This window comes from Felis catus, chromosome A1, assembly GCF_018350175.1.
Source record: "Felis catus isolate Fca126 chromosome A1, F.catus_Fca126_mat1.0, whole genome shotgun sequence".
NCBI classification, from domain to species: Eukaryota; Metazoa; Chordata; class Mammalia; order Carnivora; family Felidae; genus Felis; species Felis catus.
Window position 1 is genome coordinate 118,628,163 of NC_058368.1, and position 21,565 is coordinate 118,649,727.

Consider the following 21,565-nt stretch of genomic DNA (forward strand, 5'->3'; position numbering starts at 1 on the left):
TGATACTGGCTGAGGAGCTGGGGGCTAGCAAGGGAGAAAGGAGAAAGAGCAGCTTGTTTTCTCAGAGATTTTGTTGCTTGAGATCTCAGCTATTTTGTTTGGTGGGACCCCATCCCCCAAGGATATGACTGGCGATCGTGCTCCCCTGGCTGGCCTGGACTGTCAGAAGTCTTTCTGCTTGTCTTAAATGACACTTAACAAACCATTCTCTCATCCCGGGCAGGTGTGAACCACCCCTTGGCATCCTAGTTTGGGCTTCAGCCAAGAACATCGAGCAGGTCCCTGGCTGCATCTTGATCTCCTAAAGCCCAGTGTACAGGGTTGTTGAGGCAGAGACTGAAAGATTTTCCTCAAGGCCCTCAATTAATGTTTATTGGGCACATACATATTACTGGGCTATGTGCTCAGGGTTTGATGTACATTCTGTTGTTTGATCCTTATAAGAACTTTATGAGGTAGATAATATTATTGACCTCATATAAAGATGAGAAAACCGAATCCTCATTTTTAGTGCATACTGATGGCCTGTCAAAGTCATCCCTTCCTACCCTGATGAGAGTATTCAGAGTGTGCAACTCACATTTTGGCATATAAGAATCAGCAGAGGCTATCAAGTCCTGTTGCCCACAGTGGGGATAGTGTTGACTGGTAGTTGGGAGTGTGGACTGTGCAGAATTATTAACCTACATGGGTTGTAATCCCAGCCTCACTACTTACTGCATATGTGACCTTGGAAAATTAGTTTCCCTGGGTCTCAGGGTTTTTTATCTGTAAGATGGGTATAACTTTATTACCTACATCATTGGTTTGTTGGAAGGATTGAGTGGGATTGGGATGGAATAGCAGTGCCTGGTAGTCTAAGCAGTCATTAAATGGCATTATCTGCCGTTGTTGTTATTAATAACGTCATCTTTACCCCAAACCAGAGGCTATTTATATAAAAGCATGACAGCCCACTATCTCTCTACAGTTCCTCAGAGTGCTGTTATGGACATCACCTTATCTGATTTTCACAGCAACTGATCTGTACAGATGAGAAGGGTCCCAGAGGCCAAGTACACCCATATCCCACAACCAGTTAGTGGTAACTCCAGCCACAAATGTTCAGCCTCTGATTATGAATGTCATCTCTAAGACAGGTAGAAGGTAAAGGCAGGAGAAGGGTGTAAGTGGGCAGGAGAAGTTAGTTCTTTGCTTAAAACCCTTCCTCTTTCAAAAAGGTGGTGATGATCTCTTTTGGTTGAGAAATCAGTGTGCAACCGCCATGCATCAAGGCAGAAAGGAATTGATGCTTCTCCACTGTAATTCCTTCTCTGGTGGCCCAGATCACCGTGTAAGAGACCAGGTGGTCCTGATGAAGCCGGTTGGCCTTACCATGGTGTGCGTTAAGCATGGCCCTTGCACAGCTGCCGGATTGGGAATTTTAAGGAGACTGCAGATGTAGAAACCTACAAGGAAACAGAGTCCTGCAAAGCCAGTCCGCAGCCCTCATCTTGTGCCTTGTAAGAATCCAGACACTGCCACTTGGGCTGCGGTGTCTGGCTGAGAACTGGATCGCTCTTCACAGGTATCTTAGAGCCTCTCTTGACTCTGGCGGAGAGCTGGTAGGTTTATTCCAGGCCAGGCAGGGATTTCATCTCTTTCCTCCTACTTAGTTTGCTTTCTTTACGCTATGTCCCTCTTGGCTTATTTGTGTGTGTGTGTGTGTGTGTGTGTGTGTGTGTGTGTATGTGTGTGTGTGTGTGTGTGTGTCCCCACAGAAACCATGAAAAAGAAGATAGGTGCCTTTGTACCTGGTAGGCTAGGGGGAAAATTTTGATTGGCAGTGTTTGTGCTTAGGGGTCAGGGGATAAATGAGATCCCAGTCAGTCATATTTGTACTGTGCATCCTGCTGCAGGGCCCCTGAACTCTAGAAGGTACCAGTGTGTTCAGCCAGCTGCTCAGCATTTGAGGTTCCTGGAGTGTGGGGATTTCTCTACCTTTTGGTTTCTGGTGTCTCAGCTGGTGAGAATGTGGATTATATCTGTTGCTTCATCCAGAAAATATTTATTATATTTATTGATGCTACAGCAATGAACAAGGCAGATAACGTCCCTGTTCTCATGGAGTTCTAATGAGAGAAACTGACAGATGGCAAGTAAACAAAGGTATACATTCAGGTGCAGAGAGGGGCTAGGAAGAATTAAGAGCAAAGAGATAGTGCCTAACTAGAGAAGAGAGAACTAGATACCTGGAGCAGAGTGGCCTCTCTGAAGAGGTGACATTTGAGCAGAAACCTGAACAAATGGAGGGAGTGTGACGTGTTAGGAGCCAGCAGAGGAACCAGCATGTGCAAGGGCTCTTGAAGTGGAGGGGGCAAACCAGCTGTGTTCAGGGATTATCGGGAAAGGCTGCAATGACTGGATTGAGGAAGCCAGACGGAGAGTGGCCAAGTAAGCTGGGACTAGACCGTGTGAAGCCATGGTCAGGAGGAAAGCTTGTGTTCTGAGTGTCATGAGAAGTCCCTGGAGAGTTGTGATCAGGCAAGTGACACATGAGCCAGTGTGTATTTTTAAAAGATGGCTCTAGCTGCTGGTAGAGAATAAACTGTGTGAGGCAAAAGGAGAAACAGTTGGGAGGCTATTGCAGCAAGCCAGGCGAAAGACAATGGTTGCTTGGATCAAGGTATTAGCATTGGGGATGGTGAGAAGCAGTTGGGTTCTGGATGTGTTTTTAACTGATGACTGATGAGGTTGGCTGATAGATTGGAGTGAGGGCAAAGCAAGGATCAAGGATGACTGCGTTGAAGTAGGACATCTTGCTGGTAGAATATGGTACCCTTCCATCCATCCTTCCAGCCAGGTTGAATATAGTTGTCTGGTCAGGCACAAATTAAGACAGTTGTTCCCAAATGTGTTATTTTTCTATCATTGACTTCATGTTGTTGTTTTTTTAACATATATGTATACCACTAGTATTGTTACTATGTACCTACTAATTTTCTTAAATGAATTCACTCTTTTTAACTTAAATTTATTTTATAAATAGAGTATGTCGTGCTATGTGTAATAAAAAGGTACATTTCTAATATTCATTGAAATAAGTACACAACTACGACTATTAGAAATATTTGTGAATCATTTGGAGTCATTTCATACACCAGTAGTAGCACAAACAGCATTATATTCTGAGATACATAGCACTGGTAAATGTCTGTTGTTAGATGGGGACTGTGGAACAGATGTTGATAGCTAATTAATTCCTAACAATCATTTCTGTTCATCTGTAGTGACAGTTTTTTTTTTTTTAAAGCTCATCTATTTTTGAGAGAGAGAGAGAGAGACAGAGCAAGCCGGGGTGGGGCAGAGAGAGAGAGAGAGAGAGGGAAAGAGAGATTCTCTGCTGTCAGCACAGAGCCCAATGCGGAGCTCGATCTCACAGACCATGAGATCATGACCCGAGTTGAAACTAACAGTCAGACTTAACCAATTGAGCCACCCAGGTGCCCCTTTAGTGATACTAGTTTTAATTGCTTGGTATACAGTACAATACAGTACATCGTTGTCCCAAGTGTGCTTCTCAAGCCTGCTGGAGTACAGCCTGTGGGAGGGTGCCCACAAGCTCCCTGGCAACAAGCATGGTCCTGGTTCTCTGGTCCACTAGATTTGAGAGCTCCTGGAATAGAAAGGAAAGAATCCAGAAAACATGATCCCCAGCCCCCAGTCCTGACCGGTCATGTGAACTTGAGCAGAAGCAGACTGAGTTACAGTCCTGGTTCCACCACTCATTAATGCCAGAGCCTTAGTAGAAGTTCCTCAACTTGTCTGAGTCGAGATTTCCTGTCTACAAAATAGGGGTGTTGATGATGAGGGTACGATGCATTTAAGTGCTTAGCCCAGAGCAGTGCAGTCTGTTCAGCAAGCCTTAGCTTCTGCGGTCATTGTTACCACTTAACAGCGTGAGCCTGACTTGTCTCATCATAAAAACTTAACAGATACATTGGGAAAATCAATTAAGCTATAATAATATGTTTTATAAACAGCCATGTATCATCGTATAAGTTCATTGTACTCATTAGTGTGGAAACATCAAGAAGTTATTAGTGAGGACTGTAACAGTATTTGCCCATGTGATTATTAAGGGGATAACATGAACTTGGATATGAAAAATGTTTCATCACCTGGAAAGTTTGGTTCAAATGTTGGTAATACTGCTAATGACCATTTATTGAAATGGCAAACAAGTCAGTGTATACATTTCCTTTGACCCTTGCAACACTCAGGTGAGTTATCCCCACTGTAGAGGTGAGGAAAGTAAGTGTCAGAGCTGTAGCATTTATCTTATGAGTGTGGCAGAGACCTCAGTCTAATCCAGGTCTGTCTGGCTTCAGCCAGACTCTTCGTTCTCTTCCCAGATACATACTGCTTCTGTCTGGGTGACTTCAGTTAATATTAAAGTTGTTTCATGCTCCCTGAATGTATACGTCTGGGGAGCAGAGTATAGGACAGAGTAGGCAGTAGCATGGGATGGGGCACAGGGTCTTGGAGTTGAACTGGGATTAAAAACTGGCTGTGGGTAATCCCCAAAGTAGAGAATTCACACTTGGATAATTAAGAAGCAATTGGCCACCTTCCCGGGCCCCATTGGAAGCTTCTGAGAGCCACCACCATGAAGACTGTTTCCCAGGGGCCACAGCTGTGAAGCCCTGGGAACTCTCAGTCTTCACATGATTAGGAGAAAGGACCTGAGCCCCTTGAGTGTGTTAGCCAATTGGAAGTCTATTCTCCAGATGGATATGATATTTAATTCAATGTGGGTGTTTCTCTTCATGGCTTTTAATGGTGTTGAAATTGATTAAATTCAGAATGAGTGAGGTAGGCCAGACTTTAAGAGCAAATCATGTTGGGAAATTGAGTAAATTTCTATGGTGAGAACATGCCCCTGGAGCTGTCCATAAAATGGTGGCCTGCTCATAATAACTGCAGACAGTTTCCTATATCCATCCACATTAAAAATGGGGCAGTAACTTCCTTTACCTCTCAGTTCTTTCATTTTTATGTAAACATCCTGTACTTCCAGAAAATTCCATTTCTCCTGTAAAAAAAACTTGAAAGATTTTTGTTGAATGAGATTCCTGGGGTAAGACATTTTAGGCTAGGAAAAACCTGTTGAATACCACCTTTAGAAACATAGGTAATGTGTTCTCGTGTGTTGAGGCTAATTCAGTAGATTAGCTCCTCTCTATTGGAAAAGGATTTGTCTTATGAGATCTGTTAGAATTCCCAGGATGCATGTATGGGGTAACTTCGGGGTATGTCCCAGAGAGTTGTTTTCACACACTATATGTCCCATCAGTTGACCTGTGGTATGGAAAGTTCCCTTCATTCAGAAATAGTGATTTGACCGCTTTTTGCCAAATTTCTTGATGTTCTGAGTACTAAGGACTCGGTTAGAGCAACAGCCAGTCAGTGATTTTCAATAAAGGGGCTACTGGACCTGAAGAATGAGGTGGTCTCTCGGATGGCAAACCGCTCTAAGGGAGAATGCTCTGGTTTTCTAGGGCTATTCTTGACCTCCGGCCTGTCTGACTGTGTAGATGGCCCAGATTGTATGATGTGGAAAGAACCCCGATACCCTCTGTTTCCACCAGCCACAGCTTCATACCATGTACAATTTGGTGATGATAATGCCTTGATGGACAAGCAAAGGATTTCTCTAAGTGTCTAGGAAAATTGGAATTTGGTTATATCTTCTCTGTTTTTTGTCTTGGCTTGCACATCTTTTATTTTTCCTTTCTTTTAAACTCATTCTTGGAGCTATAGTGCTAGGTGGTGATACCTCTTCACATTGACACAGAAAGGAAGGAAGTAGTTAGGTCAGGCTCTTCATATCTTTATTTAACACTTGGATCTTCACCAAGATGAAAAATCTAGGTACCAGAGTTTAAATTTTTTTTTTTTCAATGTTTATTTATTTTTGGGACAGAGAGAGGCAGAGCATGAACGGGGGAGGGGCAGAGAGAGAGGGAGACACAGAATCGGAAACAGGCTCCAGGCTCTGAGCCATCAGCTCAGAGCCTGACGCGGGGCTCGAACTCACGGACCGCGAGATCGTGACCTGGCTGAAGTCGGACGCTTAACCGACTGCGCCACTCAGGCGCCCCTAGGTACCAGAGTTTAAACAACTCATCTACTCTCGGGTTTATAACAGTTGGAGTTTGAAGGGTCATTTTGACTACATCACACTTCCCCTTAGGGACCCTCCTCATCATACTTCATATCCAACATGATCGTAGACAGTGAAAGGTAGAGATAGAGTACTGAATAAAATAATTGAGTAAATATATGCATGCACCCTTGCTTTCCTGAGTGCAAATCTGATTAGGTAGGCAGCATCGTAGAAATAAATAGAAATTTAGAGTTACATTACATACTCTGAAGGAGAAGTTGACAGTGCTATGTCCAAGTTCCAGTGGAAACATGAACCAGGTAGAGAAGTCAGGAGGGCATTTTTGAGCAATTGACATTTGAGGGGAGACCTGAGGATTTGGAGTAACTTGGGCCATTGGGCTTCCAAGTGAAATCCACAGTGTGTACAAAAGCTAGAGAAAAAGTGTGATCACTTGGATGCTCTCAAAGAAAGTCAGTTTGGTAGAATGCTTAGGTGTGGAGTCATAGCGTGAGATGAAGCAGGCCAGGCTAGACCATACAGGGTTTTGTGGACCATGTTAAGGATTTGGGTTTTCTTCCTGAGAGCATTGGGGTGCCATTGATAGATTTTAAACAGGGAGGTGATGTGATCTGGTTTCATCCAGATCACGGGGGCCACAACGTGGAGGACAGCTTGGAAGGAGCCAGAAGATGTAGGAGGACACCAGTTAGGTGGTCTTCACAGCAGTCCTGGTAACAGATGATGGAAGCCAGCACCATGGTGAGTGACACAAAATTGAGGGACCTGGTAATAATTTGAATATGGGAGTAAGAAAGGAGGAGGAGAGTGCAAAGGGTTTTGCTCGTGGTTTTATTGTAGTTCTTCCCCTCTACCATCACCTATGCACCTCATTTTCTTTTATGGTGGAAAGGGCCAGGGAAAACATTTCAGGTGAGGTACCATTGGATTCAAGAAACTATAGAGCATGTCTCTCCAGCTGGGCCATCAGCTTCTTCCTTTGAAGCAAGAAAGTCATTGGATTGAACCTTATATAGTAGGTTGTTGTTTCGAGCCCTTTGCAGTAAAACCATCTGTTTCTGGGTTTAACCTGCTTCCCTGCTCTTGGTATTTGGGATATCTAGGGTGTCTAGGCATAATGATGTAAACTCCAGCAGTCTGCCAGGCATCCTGCCTCTTCTGCCCTAAGACCCTCCAAGTTGGTTGAGCGTCAGCTCAACTCTGAGTGTTCCTGTGTTCTCCATAGAACTTTGAGAAAATAGCTTTGTGTGACTCTCCTCTAAAAGGAGACAAAGCAAGAAGGCTTCAAAAGTTGAAGTGAGGGGCACGTGGGTAGCCCAGTCAGGTAAGCATCTGACTTTGGCTCAGGTCATGATCTCACAGTTCCTGAGTTGAAGCCCCACATCAGGATTTGTGCTGATAGCTCAGAGGCTGGAGCCTGCTTTGGATTCTGTTTCTCCTTCTCTCTGCCCCTCCCCTGCTTGTGTGCGCACACTCTCTCTCTCTCACTCATCTGTCTCTCAAAAAATGGATAAAGATTGAAAAAAAAGTTGAAGTGGAAGTTAAGAGGACGATACATTTCTAACTTGGAAGGTTAACCTGGATATTGGGTGTGAGCTCTACGACAGTCATCTTAGGACAACTGTTGGGGCTGCCTTGTGCACAATCCTGAGCAAAGCTGAAGGTGAGGCTGAGGGAGGAAGAAAAGCCAGTCAAAGCCATAGCTGTAAGATGTTGGATGGCAGGCCTAGGAGCCACTGGTCTTGCAACAACTCATCACAAGTCAAATTAAGGGAATAATGCAAGCCTAGTAGATATTTAATGAGAGATTATTCCTGGAGATTATAAGGATACAGAAATTGCAAATAAATCCCTGACCTTTTCTGAGCCTTGGCTCAGTAAAAGAGCTGAATCACCTGCTTGAGGGGATTAAGGACAGCCGCTTCCATCTGGCGGGCTGCTCAGACTTTTTTTTGTCATTAGCAAACTCTGTCTGGGGGTGATCATGTTCTAAACCTTTTAGTGGGAACTTGCTTTTCAGCAGAGGAGATCTCAATTAACTTAGATTATGTACCTGCTGGGCAGAGATCCGAACTTACGATCTCTAGTTATGTATTATAATCGCCATTATATTAGTACTACTCTGTACATGTTAAATAATAAGGCAGTTGTTAATCATTAGTAACCTAATCATGACATCAGCAGGAAAGTCAAGTTGATGAGAAGTCAGACTTGCCTGTGTGTGTGCGTGTGTGTGTGTGTGTGCGCACACACACATGCCCACACGTACCTACTGTAGAGACACAGGGAGATACAAGGATGTCCCAAGGCAGCAGGCAATGTAACAATTACACCATTCCAGTTTAGAGATTTAGAACAATGGCTGTTAAACTGTATATTGTGAGTTCCTTATTGGGAACTGCTGTTTGATATGAATTATGTTTCTTAACACAGTATTATCTGCTTATAAGTCATCAGTATATGCAACTTGAACAGTTTAAAGGCTAACAGATAGTTACCTTGAACTCTGTTTGACTTTGCAATATGTAAAAGTGTTACACTTTCAAACTCAGACACTAAATATATACTAATACTGTGTTACATGTGTAATGTGTAAGGCCTTTATGTGTAACATCTGTGTAAGATTTATTTCAAGAAAAGGAGTTAGCAGGTTTAAAACAAATGAGAGAACTTGTGTTGCGACAACCAAAGGAGAAATACTAACTCCGAGATTTTGGGAGAAGAGCAGTTTGCTAATTTCGAAAATAAGTCATTGTAGTCAGTTTAGGTTAGCAGAATTTATTTTTTTCTGGATATACTTGGAAGGTTCCATTGCATTCTTTTCCATCAGCTATTATTTGCCTAGATCTAGCTTCTTTTTATTTTTTATTTTTTAATGTTGAGTTAATTTTTGAGAGAGCGACAAAGTGTGAACAAGAGAATGGCAGAGAGAGAGGGAGACACAGAATCTGAAGCAGGCTCCAGGCTCTGAGCTGTCAGTACAGAGCCCTCTGTGTTCCTTGAACCCATGAACCGTGAGATCATGACCTGAGCCGAAGTCGAACGCTTAGCCAAAACTGACTGAACCACCCAGGCACCCCCAAAACTTTGGCTTCTTACAGTAAAACACAGACAGGTTCAAGGACTCTTTTAGCCCTGCAAGTTTATCTCTAGCCCTGCCCTTATTTCTTCTGCTAGCTGTCCTGATAGCTTTATGAGCAGGTATCTTTTGATCACTGAGGTTGTCATTGTCAGCTGCCAGGTTTCTTCAAATTTTCCAAAACTTTTTTTCAATGTTTATGGGGTAGAAGAAGCAAAGGACTTTTTGTTCAGGATAGGAGTTTATCATTGTCTGAAACAAGACCATATCCACAAACCTACTCTGAAAGCATCCAAGCTTGGAATCAGCAGCTCCCCAAAGCACAGTGCAAAATGATGGTTCTTCCCTGAACTTCTTGGACTGTCATCTTTGTGCACAAATCCTGTTGATCACCTCTCAGAAGAAGAACTGATAGGCTTCAATGGACTATGGAATCACAGTTATGAGCATTTTGGAAACCTCATTAAGTGCAAAAAATGATCTTCCCTGTGACACATAGTTTCCAGTAGGCTCTCTGTTCTGACTACTGTGTAAAGGAATGAATATCCTCCCCCTGCACATGAAAAGCTGCCCAACATCATTAGTCACTAGGGACATGCAAATCAAAACCACAATGAGATACCACTTCACGCCCACAAAAAAAAAAGCTATAACAAAAAATACAATAACAAATATGGGCGAGGATGTGGAGAAATAGGAACCCTCATACGTTGCTGGTGGGAATGTGAAATGGTGCCGCACTTTGGAAAGCAGTTTGGCAGTTCCTCAAAAAGTTGAGCAGCGAGTTACCCGTAATCCAGTTTACTCTACTTCTAGGTGTACACGAGGAGCAAAGCTTGTACACAGATGTTCCTAGCAGCAGTTCATTGCCATAAAGTAGAAACAACAACCAGTGAGTGGATAAATGACGTGTTTTTACCCAGGAAACAGAATATTACTGGGTCATGAAAAGAAATGATAAACTGCTGCAGCATACGTGACTCTAGAAAACATTATACCAAGTGAAAGAAGGTAGACACAAAACACCACCTGTTATGTTTCCATTTATGTGAAATGCCTGGAATGGGCCAATTCGTACAGACAGAAAAGAGATCGTGATTTTTAGCAACTGATAGAATGCAGGAAATAGAGAATGACTGTTAATGTGTATAAAGTGTTTTGTGGGGGATAATGAAAGTGTGAGGGAATTAGATAGTGGTGATTGATTCATAACTTTGTAAATATCCTAGACACTAATGCATTTCAGTGCTTTAAATGGGTGAATGTTAAGTTATGGGTATGTGAGTTCTTACCTTCAAGAATCTTGCCCTAGATTCTAACAGGCATCTGGCTTATGTATCATAGTTTGTTATTAAATTTGGGAAAAATCTGTGATGTGAGTTAATGGAGTTTTATTTGGAAGAGTGATTTCAATCTGACTTGCAGCTTCAAGTCAGAAAGCTCTGTACTACATGACGTGCAGTGTAGTACTCGGTTTATACTAGAAAAAGCATGAGAGTGAGTTAGTACAGTTTTATAGCTGCACTTACAGCTTTAAGGGAGTAAGAGCAATGGTTTGTATATCAGGTGTTCTCCCAGAAGAAAAATACTGTTTTCCTCCTTTTCTGGTACTTTACTGACTATCCCAGAGGCCAAATGTGGTTATAGTAAGTATCACTAAGTGGTAAGTGTGTATGTAAGAATAAGAGTTATTTTGTTTTCTTTGGGAAGATAATTTGTAATAAAATAGCATTTCTTTTAGTTTAAGGAATTCTTAGTGATTTTCTTAAGAATTTTTATCTTCATTGGCTCTAAGTTGACTGATCCATGTTCACAATTAGGGAAACGTGCACCCCTGTGTTTGTTGAAGCATTATTTACAGTAGCCAGATTATAGCAGCGGCCCAAGTGCCCATCAGTAGAGGAATGGATAAAGAATATGTGGCATATATACACAATGGGATATTATTCAGCCATAAAAAGGAATGAAATCTTGACATTTGCAACAACATGGATGGAGCTAGAGAGTATAGTGCTAAGCCAAGTAAGTCACAGAAAGACAGATACCATATGATTTCACTCATGTGGAATTTAAGACACAAACAAACAAAAATGAACAAAGGAAAGAAAGAAAAACCAAAGAACAGACCCTTAACTCTTGAGAACTGATGGTTACCAGGATGGAAGTGGGTGGGGGGCTGGTTGAAATAGGTGATGGGGATTAAGGAGTGCACTTGCCCGTGTTGAACATGGAGAAATCTATGGAATTGTCGCATCACTATACTGCACACCTGAAACTAATATCACACTGCATGTTAACTACATTGGAATTAAAATTAAAAACTTAAGTATTTGAAAAAGGTTCTTTTTGGATTAGATCAAAGTATGAACTCAAATTCTGTGCAGTTCTTATTTTTTACAAGGTTATTTTTTGCCCTGGGATGATGACAAATTATTTATAAATATTTACCTTCCTACTTTCTGTCATTCTCTTCTCCACCGTGAACCGTTAGTTTGTAGAATGTCTTGCCCTGATGTCCCAAGGTGCTCAAAAGGTGAACATGTTCTTAAATATTACCATCAGCCTCTCCTCACTGGGTAATCAAAGCATGGAGATTAATTTTGGTAGGTTCCCAGGCTCATTGCCAGGTTGGGAAATTGGTTCTGTGCAGTGGAACAGGTTGCTGCTGTTGGTCTTTTATTTTCTGAGTCACATTAGTGGGCTTTATAGCAGGTGGAGAGCTCTGAATGCCTGCTGACTTACCACACCCAGGATGGCTCTCTTGCCCTATGCCTATTTTTCATGTAACTTCTTTGTTGTAAGCTATTTTAATTTTCTTCCAGATTACTTTCCCTTTTTTCTAATCATCTGCGTAGGATTTGACTTAGGTCATATTTAGGGCGTTGGGTCATAAGGACTTGGGAGTGAGTCTCCCACTTACTAGCTCTGTAGCTTTGGTCAAGATTTTTAGCTTTGCAAATATCATAGTACAAATGAAGCAAGTCTCAGATGTTTCATCTGTAATATGGAGCCAATGATAGTATCAGCCTAGAGGACATGCTAAGATTAAATGAGATAATCTGTGTAAAGTCCTTATCCAACATTTACTGAGCCACTGAATTTATACTTTTTGAAGGAGACCAGGAAGCAGTTAGTTCTACAGCTCCTGATGATAACAAAACAAATGGTTTAAAGGATGCCTACTTGTTCCTTTGGTAAACTGCTCATCACTCTATTCTGCAGTTTCTTCAGCTAAATAGAGGATACCCTTGCAGAGTGACTGTGACAATTAAGTGAGCTCATATAAACAAAGCACTTAGAGCTGTACCTGGCATGGGATGCCTAGGTGGTTTAGTCAGTTAAACGTCTGGCTCTTGATTTTGGCTCAGGTCATGATCTTGTAGTTTGTGAGTTGGAGTCCCACCTGGGGCTCTGCACTGGCAATGTGGGATATTCTCTCTCTCTCTCTCTCCCTCCCTCCCTCCCTCCCCCGCCCTCTCTCCCTCTCTCTCCCTCTCTCCCTCTCTCTGTCCTTCCCCTGCTTGTTCTCTCTCAAAATAAATAAACTAAAATAAATAAAAGAACTGTACCTGGTATACAGTAAATTCTCAGTGGATGCCAGCAAATTTTTTTTAATCATTCTTGTATGTGGCCAAACCATGGGACTGATTGATCCTGGGTCTGTCAGGCCTTGTCCGAGGATGGTTTATGCATGACCAACAACCTGACTGCCCCTTTCTTCCTCTTCCAGCTGCACAGTTGGACAGCATTGGCTTCAGCATCATCAGGAAATGCATCCACGCTGTGGAAACCAGAGGTAAAGTTGTTCATCACATGGCATTGTTCTTGGTGAAGGTCATGCATCTGGTGAGGCGTCAGACCTGCTACCTGTTTCCTGATTTTAAGTGACTCAGTAACTCTCCAAGTGCCATTGTTGGTGTGTTTCCACGAGTCGTGTTGCTCTGAAGCAGAGGCCTTCGACCCATTTGCTGTCATCAGCCTCTTTGGCTGATACAAGAGTGTTTTCAATGCACATGTGTCAAAGACATGAGATAATAAGGAATCTAGTTACTGGAATTCAGTTAAAATATTGAAAAACATTTTTGTGATTTAATAATACATATACTTCTTTCTTACCACTTTAAATAACAAGTAATAGTGGTGGGTGTCATAATTGGTATAATTCAGAAATACAGTTGATCCTTGAATAATGCTGGAGTTAGGGGTGCTGACCTCCCACCCCCTGCCAGACAGTCAAAAATCTGCATATAACTTTTGACTTCCCCCAAACACCTATTAACAGCCTTCTGTTGACTGGAAAGCCTTACCTATAAGATAAACAATCAGTTAACATGTATTTTTTTATGTTATATGTATTATACACTGTAATACTATAATAGAGTAACCTAGAGAAAAGAAAGTGTTAAGGAAATTGTAAAATATATGTATAGCACTATACTGAATTTATCGAAAAAAGTCCACATGTAAGTAGACCTTTGCATTTCAAACCCATGGTGATCGAAGGTCACTTGTAGTGATATTTCAAGATGGCTATAGCAGTCTCAATGTGTTATGAAAATACCTGATTTCTGGCCAAGACTCAGGTATTGCTAACGCTGTGATTTCTGTCTTATTATGGAAGGAAATGTTTAATTTCAATTATAGGCTCATGAAAGTAAAGCTGTAATGGTTTTCCTATCTAAGTTCATTGACACCTGGAGTTCTCTAGTGTACCCCCAGGGTCTTTGGACAACTGGTTAATAACCGTGCTTTGGGAAGCTAGTCCCTGGTGACTCTGCAGGTAGGCAGAAGGAGTCAGGCCCCTGGTTTCCCGCAGCAGTGCTGTAGTCAGGCCCTGTCTGTAGCACATGGACCTAACCTGGGTCTGTAGGAGCAGAACAGAACTTTGCGATTAGGGAAACTGATTCATCCCAATGGTCTCCACCACCGCCTCAGATGTTGCCACAAGGGTGATTTCTCAGTTCCAGCAGTTTGGAGCTTTGACTGCTCTGGTCTATTGTACCCCTGAGAAAAGCTGATGACTATCTTTCCTGTGAATTTGATTTGAACCATTGTCAAAGATGTGAATCTTACTATTCCACAGCCTCAGAACCCACCAGTCTTTTTTATTTGATTAAAACAAGTTTTATCTTTTAAAGCAGGATCTATAACTCTGACTAGTTAAGAAATAGAAGTATCTTTATAAAGTCTATGAGGCACTGAGTAGAAGGGGAGGGGAAAAAAAAAAAACACCTTAACTGTAGGAACCTCTCCTCCTACCCAGTCAGAAAGTGTTCTTTCCAAAGTAGTTATTTTAATGTATGCTGAGATTTTATAAATGCGTATTTCTGCTATGAAATGCGTATTTCTGCTCTTCTAATGAAGAGTTAAGGCAGCTTGTGAAGATAAGTAAAATACAGTCAGAGAATATAAAGTAACAGTAGGTGAGATTTCTGGGAGTTGATCTGGAGGAAATAAGGACATGGGCAGGTTGAGCCATAAAGACGTTTACACTGTGGTGGTAACGGGAAAAATCAGAAACGGGCCAAATGTTTCAAAAATTGGTTAAATCAACAGTAGTACATCCATGCGGTAAAAAGCTGTGAATCACTGTAACTGCAGTAGCAATATATTTATTGACATGCAAGGTTTTCATTATTATATATTAAATGGAAAACGAAAGCTATAAAACAGCCTGTACGGCATGAATCCACTCTGGGGATGGCAGGGGCTGGGGAGTTGCGTACATGCACAGGCATCCTTGACTCGTCAGTGGTCTCTCTGCTGTTCTTACTATCATCCCTTGATTTATCTACGTGCCTTAACTGCAGTTTCTAAATTTTAAAGTATCTATTACTAAGGTAATTTTTCGGTAGGTATATTAATTTTCATTTTAGAAGAAAAGAATGAGGAGGAATAAGAGGTACAGGGTTGATAAAGGTAGAGGCATAAAATGGAGCCAAAACTAAGGTCAAAACAAAAATCCCCTCCCCTCCACTGTGAAATTCACACGCTTGCCCGAGGTAGGCTACGTGTTTGTCTCAGTTTTCAGCAGCCAAACCAGCAATAGGGAAACATAATCATTTAAACCCCTTTGCAGAGCCTGTATGATAAATGCAAGCCCGTATCTCAGGGGGTCAACTTTTTATGATGTAAAACCAGAAAATACGCACAATAAGTTACCGAGGAAGAACAAGGTCACCAGTGGTTTGGTGTCCTCACCTCTGCCTCTTTGTCCCCTTCTCCTCTAAAATGAAAATGATGTGTTTTAACTTGTAAGAAAGTTTTCATTTGACACAAAAAGGAAAAGAGGACAATGTGAGTTAAATGCCATTTTAAGATAAATATTTGAAGGAAGTGGTTATTTTGCTACTGGAATGCATGTATGTACACACATTATTTGTGGTGACCAGAGTTGAACAGACCTCCCACACTTTGTGGGGTTCGTTAATCATTGTCCAGCAGGAGACAGTGCTGTATCCAGTTCTAGGAAAGGTCAAGGACAGAAGAAGTAGAGACCCTTGAGAAAGAACAAGCCCTTTAAGCCGCCACGTTACTGAATAATGGTTCTGCCATTAAATTAAGTAGCTTGAGGCCCATACCTTAGTTTTAGACCAGGCTAGTCCCTGAGCCGTGCAGGCTGATGTACATGCTTTTATAGGCCCCTTTTAGCTATGAAATCCTGTCATTCTAGACCACTTCTTTTTTTTTCATTAATTCTACATAGACCTTGTTAGAGACATTGGAGAGTCAACCTTTTCCCAAATTTCTTCCAAGAAATTTTGCTTTGCTCCCAAAGTAGTGGCCCTGAGGGAGTATGACACAGTGTTTTATTCATAATGTCATGTATCATATAGAGATCTAGGTACTGGGGAGATAATGGTGAAGAAGACAGAATCACTGTACATAGAGTTTATATTGTGGTGGTTGGGAGAAAGACAAACAAGAAAGTAAATAAAAATGATGATTTCAGATACTATTACCTGCTACAAAGAAAGAATGGGAGGGGACTGGGCTTAATGTTGGTCATGGGATGCCTTAGGTTGAACAGGTTGCAGTTCAGCGGATACCTGAATGATGAGATCTGGGAGAAGCATGTTCCACAGGAAGCCGCTGAGCAGAGGCTGTGATATGGGGGCACAGGCTTGATGCGTTGGAGAAAGAGGAAGGCCAGTGTGGCTGCAGCAGAGTAAAGATGGTTGATGATGCAAAGGTGGGCCTCAGCTTAATCCTGCAGGGCCTTGTGGGCCGCAGTAAGTTTTGCTTGTGGTCTAAATGCAGTGGGAGGCCATTGGAAGATCTTAAGGAAAGAGAGGGTTTGAACTGGTGCATACTTTAAGAAGTCCATTTTGGCTACTGGTTGGAAAATGGACCTCAGGAGAATAAGATGGGAAGCAGGAGACCAGTTAGGTTGGAGGTGTCAGGTATGATGGGCCTAGGGGTAACAGAAAAATCATTTCCAGTCACTTGGTTTAAATGGTCCCCTTTTGTAAATGGTACAGTAGTGATCTAATCCTTGCACATAAATGAACAAAGCACTCAGATGGGCTAGTTTTTGGTTCTTGAGGTGTTTGGAGGTAATCCCCTACTAGTTGAGTTGCACATTTACTTGGGTTGAATGAAGGTGATTCACCTTTTTGTTCACAAGTGATGTTTACATGGCAAATGATCTGATTTTCTAATTTCTCAGTCCTGGTGAACATTGTCCAAAGTTAAAGATGCACCCACACTTGTGTATTCTTATTCTGTATTTGAGAATAGATTGTAAAGCTTTTATTCTTTTCTACAGTATAAAATTTCTGTCATGTCAGTTTTGGCTTTTTAAATTGAAAAACCAGCTAAGTGTAACCTTTAAAAGTATATATCTTGCATCTTTCAAAACTCTTCAGATGCTGTGTTTGGCAAGAGAAGAGGAAGGTCTCTTTGCCCTCTGTTGACTGAACTGAACTAACACAAGGGCTGAAGTGTGCGGCATACCCGTGAAATCCTAGACAGCTGCACCAAATCCCACTCCTTCGCTAAGAGCAGAGCTGAGGGACAGGGGACTTTAATTAGAGCGGCTTTTAGAAGGACTGAGAAAATGAAAAAAAGTGCATCTGGCTGGGTTGGCTTGACTTGTGTTCTGACGTGCCTCTAATTAAATCATCACTGTTTCTTTCCTCAGGGATCAATGAGCAAGGGCTCTACCGAATCGTGGGGGTCAATTCCAGAGTCCAGAAGCTACTGAGTGTCCTGATGGGTGAGTGCAACAGTGGCTGTGCGAGGCAGGTCCCAGTGAGGTCGAGGGGGCACCTTTGAAAAGTCACTAGTTGTGTAGGTATGAACAGCCTCTTGGGAAGGAATTGGGTGTCCGGGAGGGAATGCCCAGAAATCAGCTGCCCCACTCACCAGTTGTTAGGGATGTCGGCATTACTGGAAGAGGTACTTAGTGGGACTGGACAGAACAAAAAAATGGCAGGTCCAAGGCACCACACCCTCTGTTTATAGACTCAGCCACTGCCAGTCCAAGTGGTGCTCAGTCACTCATGTGACCACCACACCCTACTGTGTCTTTAATAGCTCATGACTCCCCCTGTCCTTTTTGGAGGCAGGCATTTAGTGGGACACACCCAATGCCCAAGGAAGGGCATCCTTCTAGCCTGCAGAGGACCTCAGATCTCGTGTTGCCTGTTGCCAAGAAGATGTCACGTGACTGCCACATAACATGTATATAAGGAGATAATTCCTGGATCATCTTTGCATCTAGATTTCAACGTAGACTCTTGTCATTTGAACAGCGAAACCTCCCTTACAGCTGGCTGGTATAAAATACAAAACCACTATCTTCAAATGTGTAGTGTTTGAATCAAAACCCCATGAGCCCATGAGCCAATTTGCTTAGGCTGCAGATTTCCTTTATTTTTAGATGTGAATGCAGCCAGCTTCAGTGAGTCACATGGATTTAAATGGCAAACAGATCAGATTTCACAGATCAGTGGCTATTACTCATCCCCATGGAAGCCCAGCCATGCACTTGCAGAGATGGACTATCACTTAGGGTCCCTGCTCATTGTCTGGGCAGGGACCCTTCTCTTGCCAGTATTTGTCTGTCTTGTTTTTTTGTTTTGTTTTGTTTTGTTTTGTTTTGTTTTTTCCAGTTTCTGAAAATAGTTTTCATATGTAAGGAAATCTCCTCTCTCATGTTGACTAGAATGACTCTTCTCTATCTCTTTTTCTAGAGAGCTCCTTGCCTCTTGTTGGCAGAACCCTGTTGTGTTGCTAGGTACAGTGAGATCTTTTATTTGAAATTATGATTATTGGTGAGGTGCCCTGCCACTGAGAATCTGGTTCTTGGTTCATATTTGCAGTGGGGATAGTTTTTTAATAAACTAAACTTTTTATTTTGAGATAATTTTACATTTGTATGCAGTAGAGAGATGTGTACCTTTAACCACTGTCCCCCAGTAGTAACGTCTTGTTACCCTCTAGTAGGAGATCACAACCAGGATATTATATAGTCAAGATGTGGAACAGTGTCCTCACCTCAAGGGTCCCTTGTGATGTCCTTTTATGGCCACACACATCTGCCTCACCTGTCACACCTCACTGCTTTCCCTAGCCCCTAGCACCTGAGAATCTATTTTTCATTTCTTTAATTTTGTTATTTCACGAATACCTGAGTGGATTCATATGTAATCTTTGGGGATTGGCTTTTTTTTAATTATTATTCAGCATAATACCCTTGAGATAATTTCAAGTTATTGGATCAATACTTGGTTGTTTTTTTTATTGCTGAGTAGTATTCCACTGTAGAAATGTACCCAGTTTGTTTAACCATGCACCTATTGAGGGACATCTGAGTTGTTTCCAGTGTGGAGAAGTTAGGAATAAAGCTACTGTAAACAGTTGTGCACAGGTCTTAAATGTGAATATAAATTTGTTTCTCTGGGTTGACTGCCCGTAAATTTAATTACTGATTGATCATTTGACAGTTGCTAAGTCCAAGATGGCAGAAGCATAGCAGGATCTGATAGCTCCAGTGACATCTTTACCTTTGTTGGCCTTTTCCATTCCTTTATTCTGGCTTCTCGTTATCTCTGATCTCTGCTTGTCTTGGTATCAGCTATGTTGTCTGTGGGAATGTCCCACGTAGTCCAGTCTCAGCAGTTTTTGAATCTTATATCACTGAAAGAGAGTATCTTTCTTGACAGTTCATTGAGGACTTTGGTTGGTCAGCATGGGGCATGATTCATTTCTCAATTTCAGGGCAGTCACATGACTTACAGCAGATGGATCCAGATGGCCTGGATCCTGTGCCTCTCTCTGGTGATGTTGGGGGAGTGTGGCCCAGAGGTGGGGTAGGGAGGGGCTTAGACAGTAGAAGCCCGTGGACCAAGCAGGATAGTTAATAGATTGATGCAGGAGTGCTTTCCTGAAATAATGTCTGCTGGGTAGATAACAATAAAAGTGTGTCCATTACAGGTTTAACAAGATCAGATTGTAGTTTTAAGAGGGGACTGCTGGCTGCAATGGGGAGCATATATTTGACCATGGAAAAGCATGGAGGAAGAAAACAGTGGAAATAATTAAGCCTCACATAGCCTATCAGGGATGAACCAAGTAGCTGCTCTGAAGTTAGGAAAAAAAGGCTCAAATGAAGAGAGAGAATCAGCAGGACTTTGTAACTAACTGGATATGGGGCAGAGAGATTTCATAGATGACAGATTATTATGTAAGGTGACACTAGTGAGAAGAAATATGACATTTTAGATGGGTTTGTTAGAAAAAAGAACCACTTTAGCTCGCTTGTGCTAAGCAAAGAGAGGTATGAAAGGATCTTGTTTTTCTCACTTCTCTTAGTGACTCTCAAACAAGATATTTGTCCTGTTCTCTTCCTCGGTTTTCCTAGGGACAGACAAAATAATCATGAGCATCTGAGAAATGTCATGAAAAAATAATAACCAGCAGCTGAAAGTCACAAGGCCAGCTGCCCCTGCCAGGAGCACATTAGACATAGAGTAGAATTCAAACTGAGGCTCAACCAGAGCTGAGACATGACCCTAATACACGATCTCATCACAAGCGGAGAATGGTGTCAGTGGTTCTCAGTACCAGTGAAGGTGACCAGTTTGGATCTTGGAAGTGAGGAACCACCTTTTAGACCTGGGAGACTCCAGACCTAAAGGCAGAGCCCTGTCTGCCTTCCGTTTTGTGAACATGCTATCCTCGTCATCCATTCTTGGTACGGGTACTAAGCTGGATTAGCCAAGAGTGTGAGATAAATAAGGCTCCTACACTGCAAAACCTCTCCGTGAGATGGCGGGGCAGAGTGCAAACCACTCATTTTACTACTGCTTTCCTCGGTATTGATTGGATGCCAGGCAATGTGTAAGATATGGAGTATTTTTAAGGTCTCTCACAAGTGCAGCAGTGAGTTTTTATTATTGAAAGCATGGATTAGAAATAAGGAAAAACAGGATTGTTTGAATCACTTTGAGTTTATGTACTCCTGGTACGCTGAGGGGCTTGAGGTTGGAAGAGGGATCTTCAGAGCCAGTGCTTTGAGAACTTTTTATTTCTCTTGATGAGGTTTCCTTAAGAGAGCTTGTTGGAATTTCTTGTAGTACGTGTGGTATAGCCCGGTGCTAGTGTCCTACCAGAGCTACTCTTGATCACGTTCTCCCAGCAGTGAGGGTCCTTAGTCTGTGAAGAGTGAAAAGGTCTAAGGGATACTCACAGGTCCTAGAAATAGTCTCTTCCATGTGTGAACTGTTGTTTTCCCCTCTCCCCTGAATGTTAAGACAAATTTTTCCAAATTTTAGCTCAACATTTTTAAATACAAATCAGCTCTGTGCTTGTTGATCACATGTCTAGTTTCTCTTCCTGTATGTTTCTGTATTAATTTTAAATAATTTTTTCTCATTAAAAATTGAGTGGTGATTATAGCAAATTTGGAGAGATACAAAAAGTAGAACGAAGAAAATAAAAATCTTGCAGATCAGAACTTCATTGACCATTTTATCATACCTTTAAAGTATATTCTATAATACAAAATGTTGATAAAGTTGGAATCACACTGTGCATGTATATTGCTTTTTAATAGGCTTTTTCCATGTAACACTACAGTCTCTTTTCCGATGTTATTCAAGTTCTTCTAGAGTATGATTTCTGAGGGGGGGGGGTAGCATGTATTGTGTAGATCCAACTTTTTTTTTTTTAAGTGTATTGATTTATTTTGAGAGAGATGGAGAGAGTGAGTGACGACAGGGGAGGGATAGAGAGAAAGAGAAAGAAAATCCCAAGCAGGTCCCACAATGTCATCACAGAGCCCAAAGCGGGGCTGGAACCTACGAACTGTG

The 21,565-nt window shown here is 42.0% G+C and overlaps 1 protein-coding gene across 7 annotated transcripts in view; it reads left to right on the forward strand.

The window, feature by feature from the left end:
* The window catches only part of ARHGAP26 (Rho GTPase activating protein 26), a 427,680-nt gene that overhangs the window by 237,754 nt on the left and 168,361 nt on the right, over nucleotides 1–21,565 (forward strand). For all 7 annotated transcript variants that reach the window (XM_011282717.4, XM_019833787.3, XM_011282723.4 and 4 more), the window contains exons 13-14: nucleotides 12,979–13,044; nucleotides 17,392–17,466. In XM_011282717.4, the coding sequence (XP_011281019.1) occupies nucleotides 12,979–13,044; nucleotides 17,392–17,466 (141 nt within the window). The remainder of the gene's footprint in view (nucleotides 1–12,978; nucleotides 13,045–17,391; nucleotides 17,467–21,565) is intronic.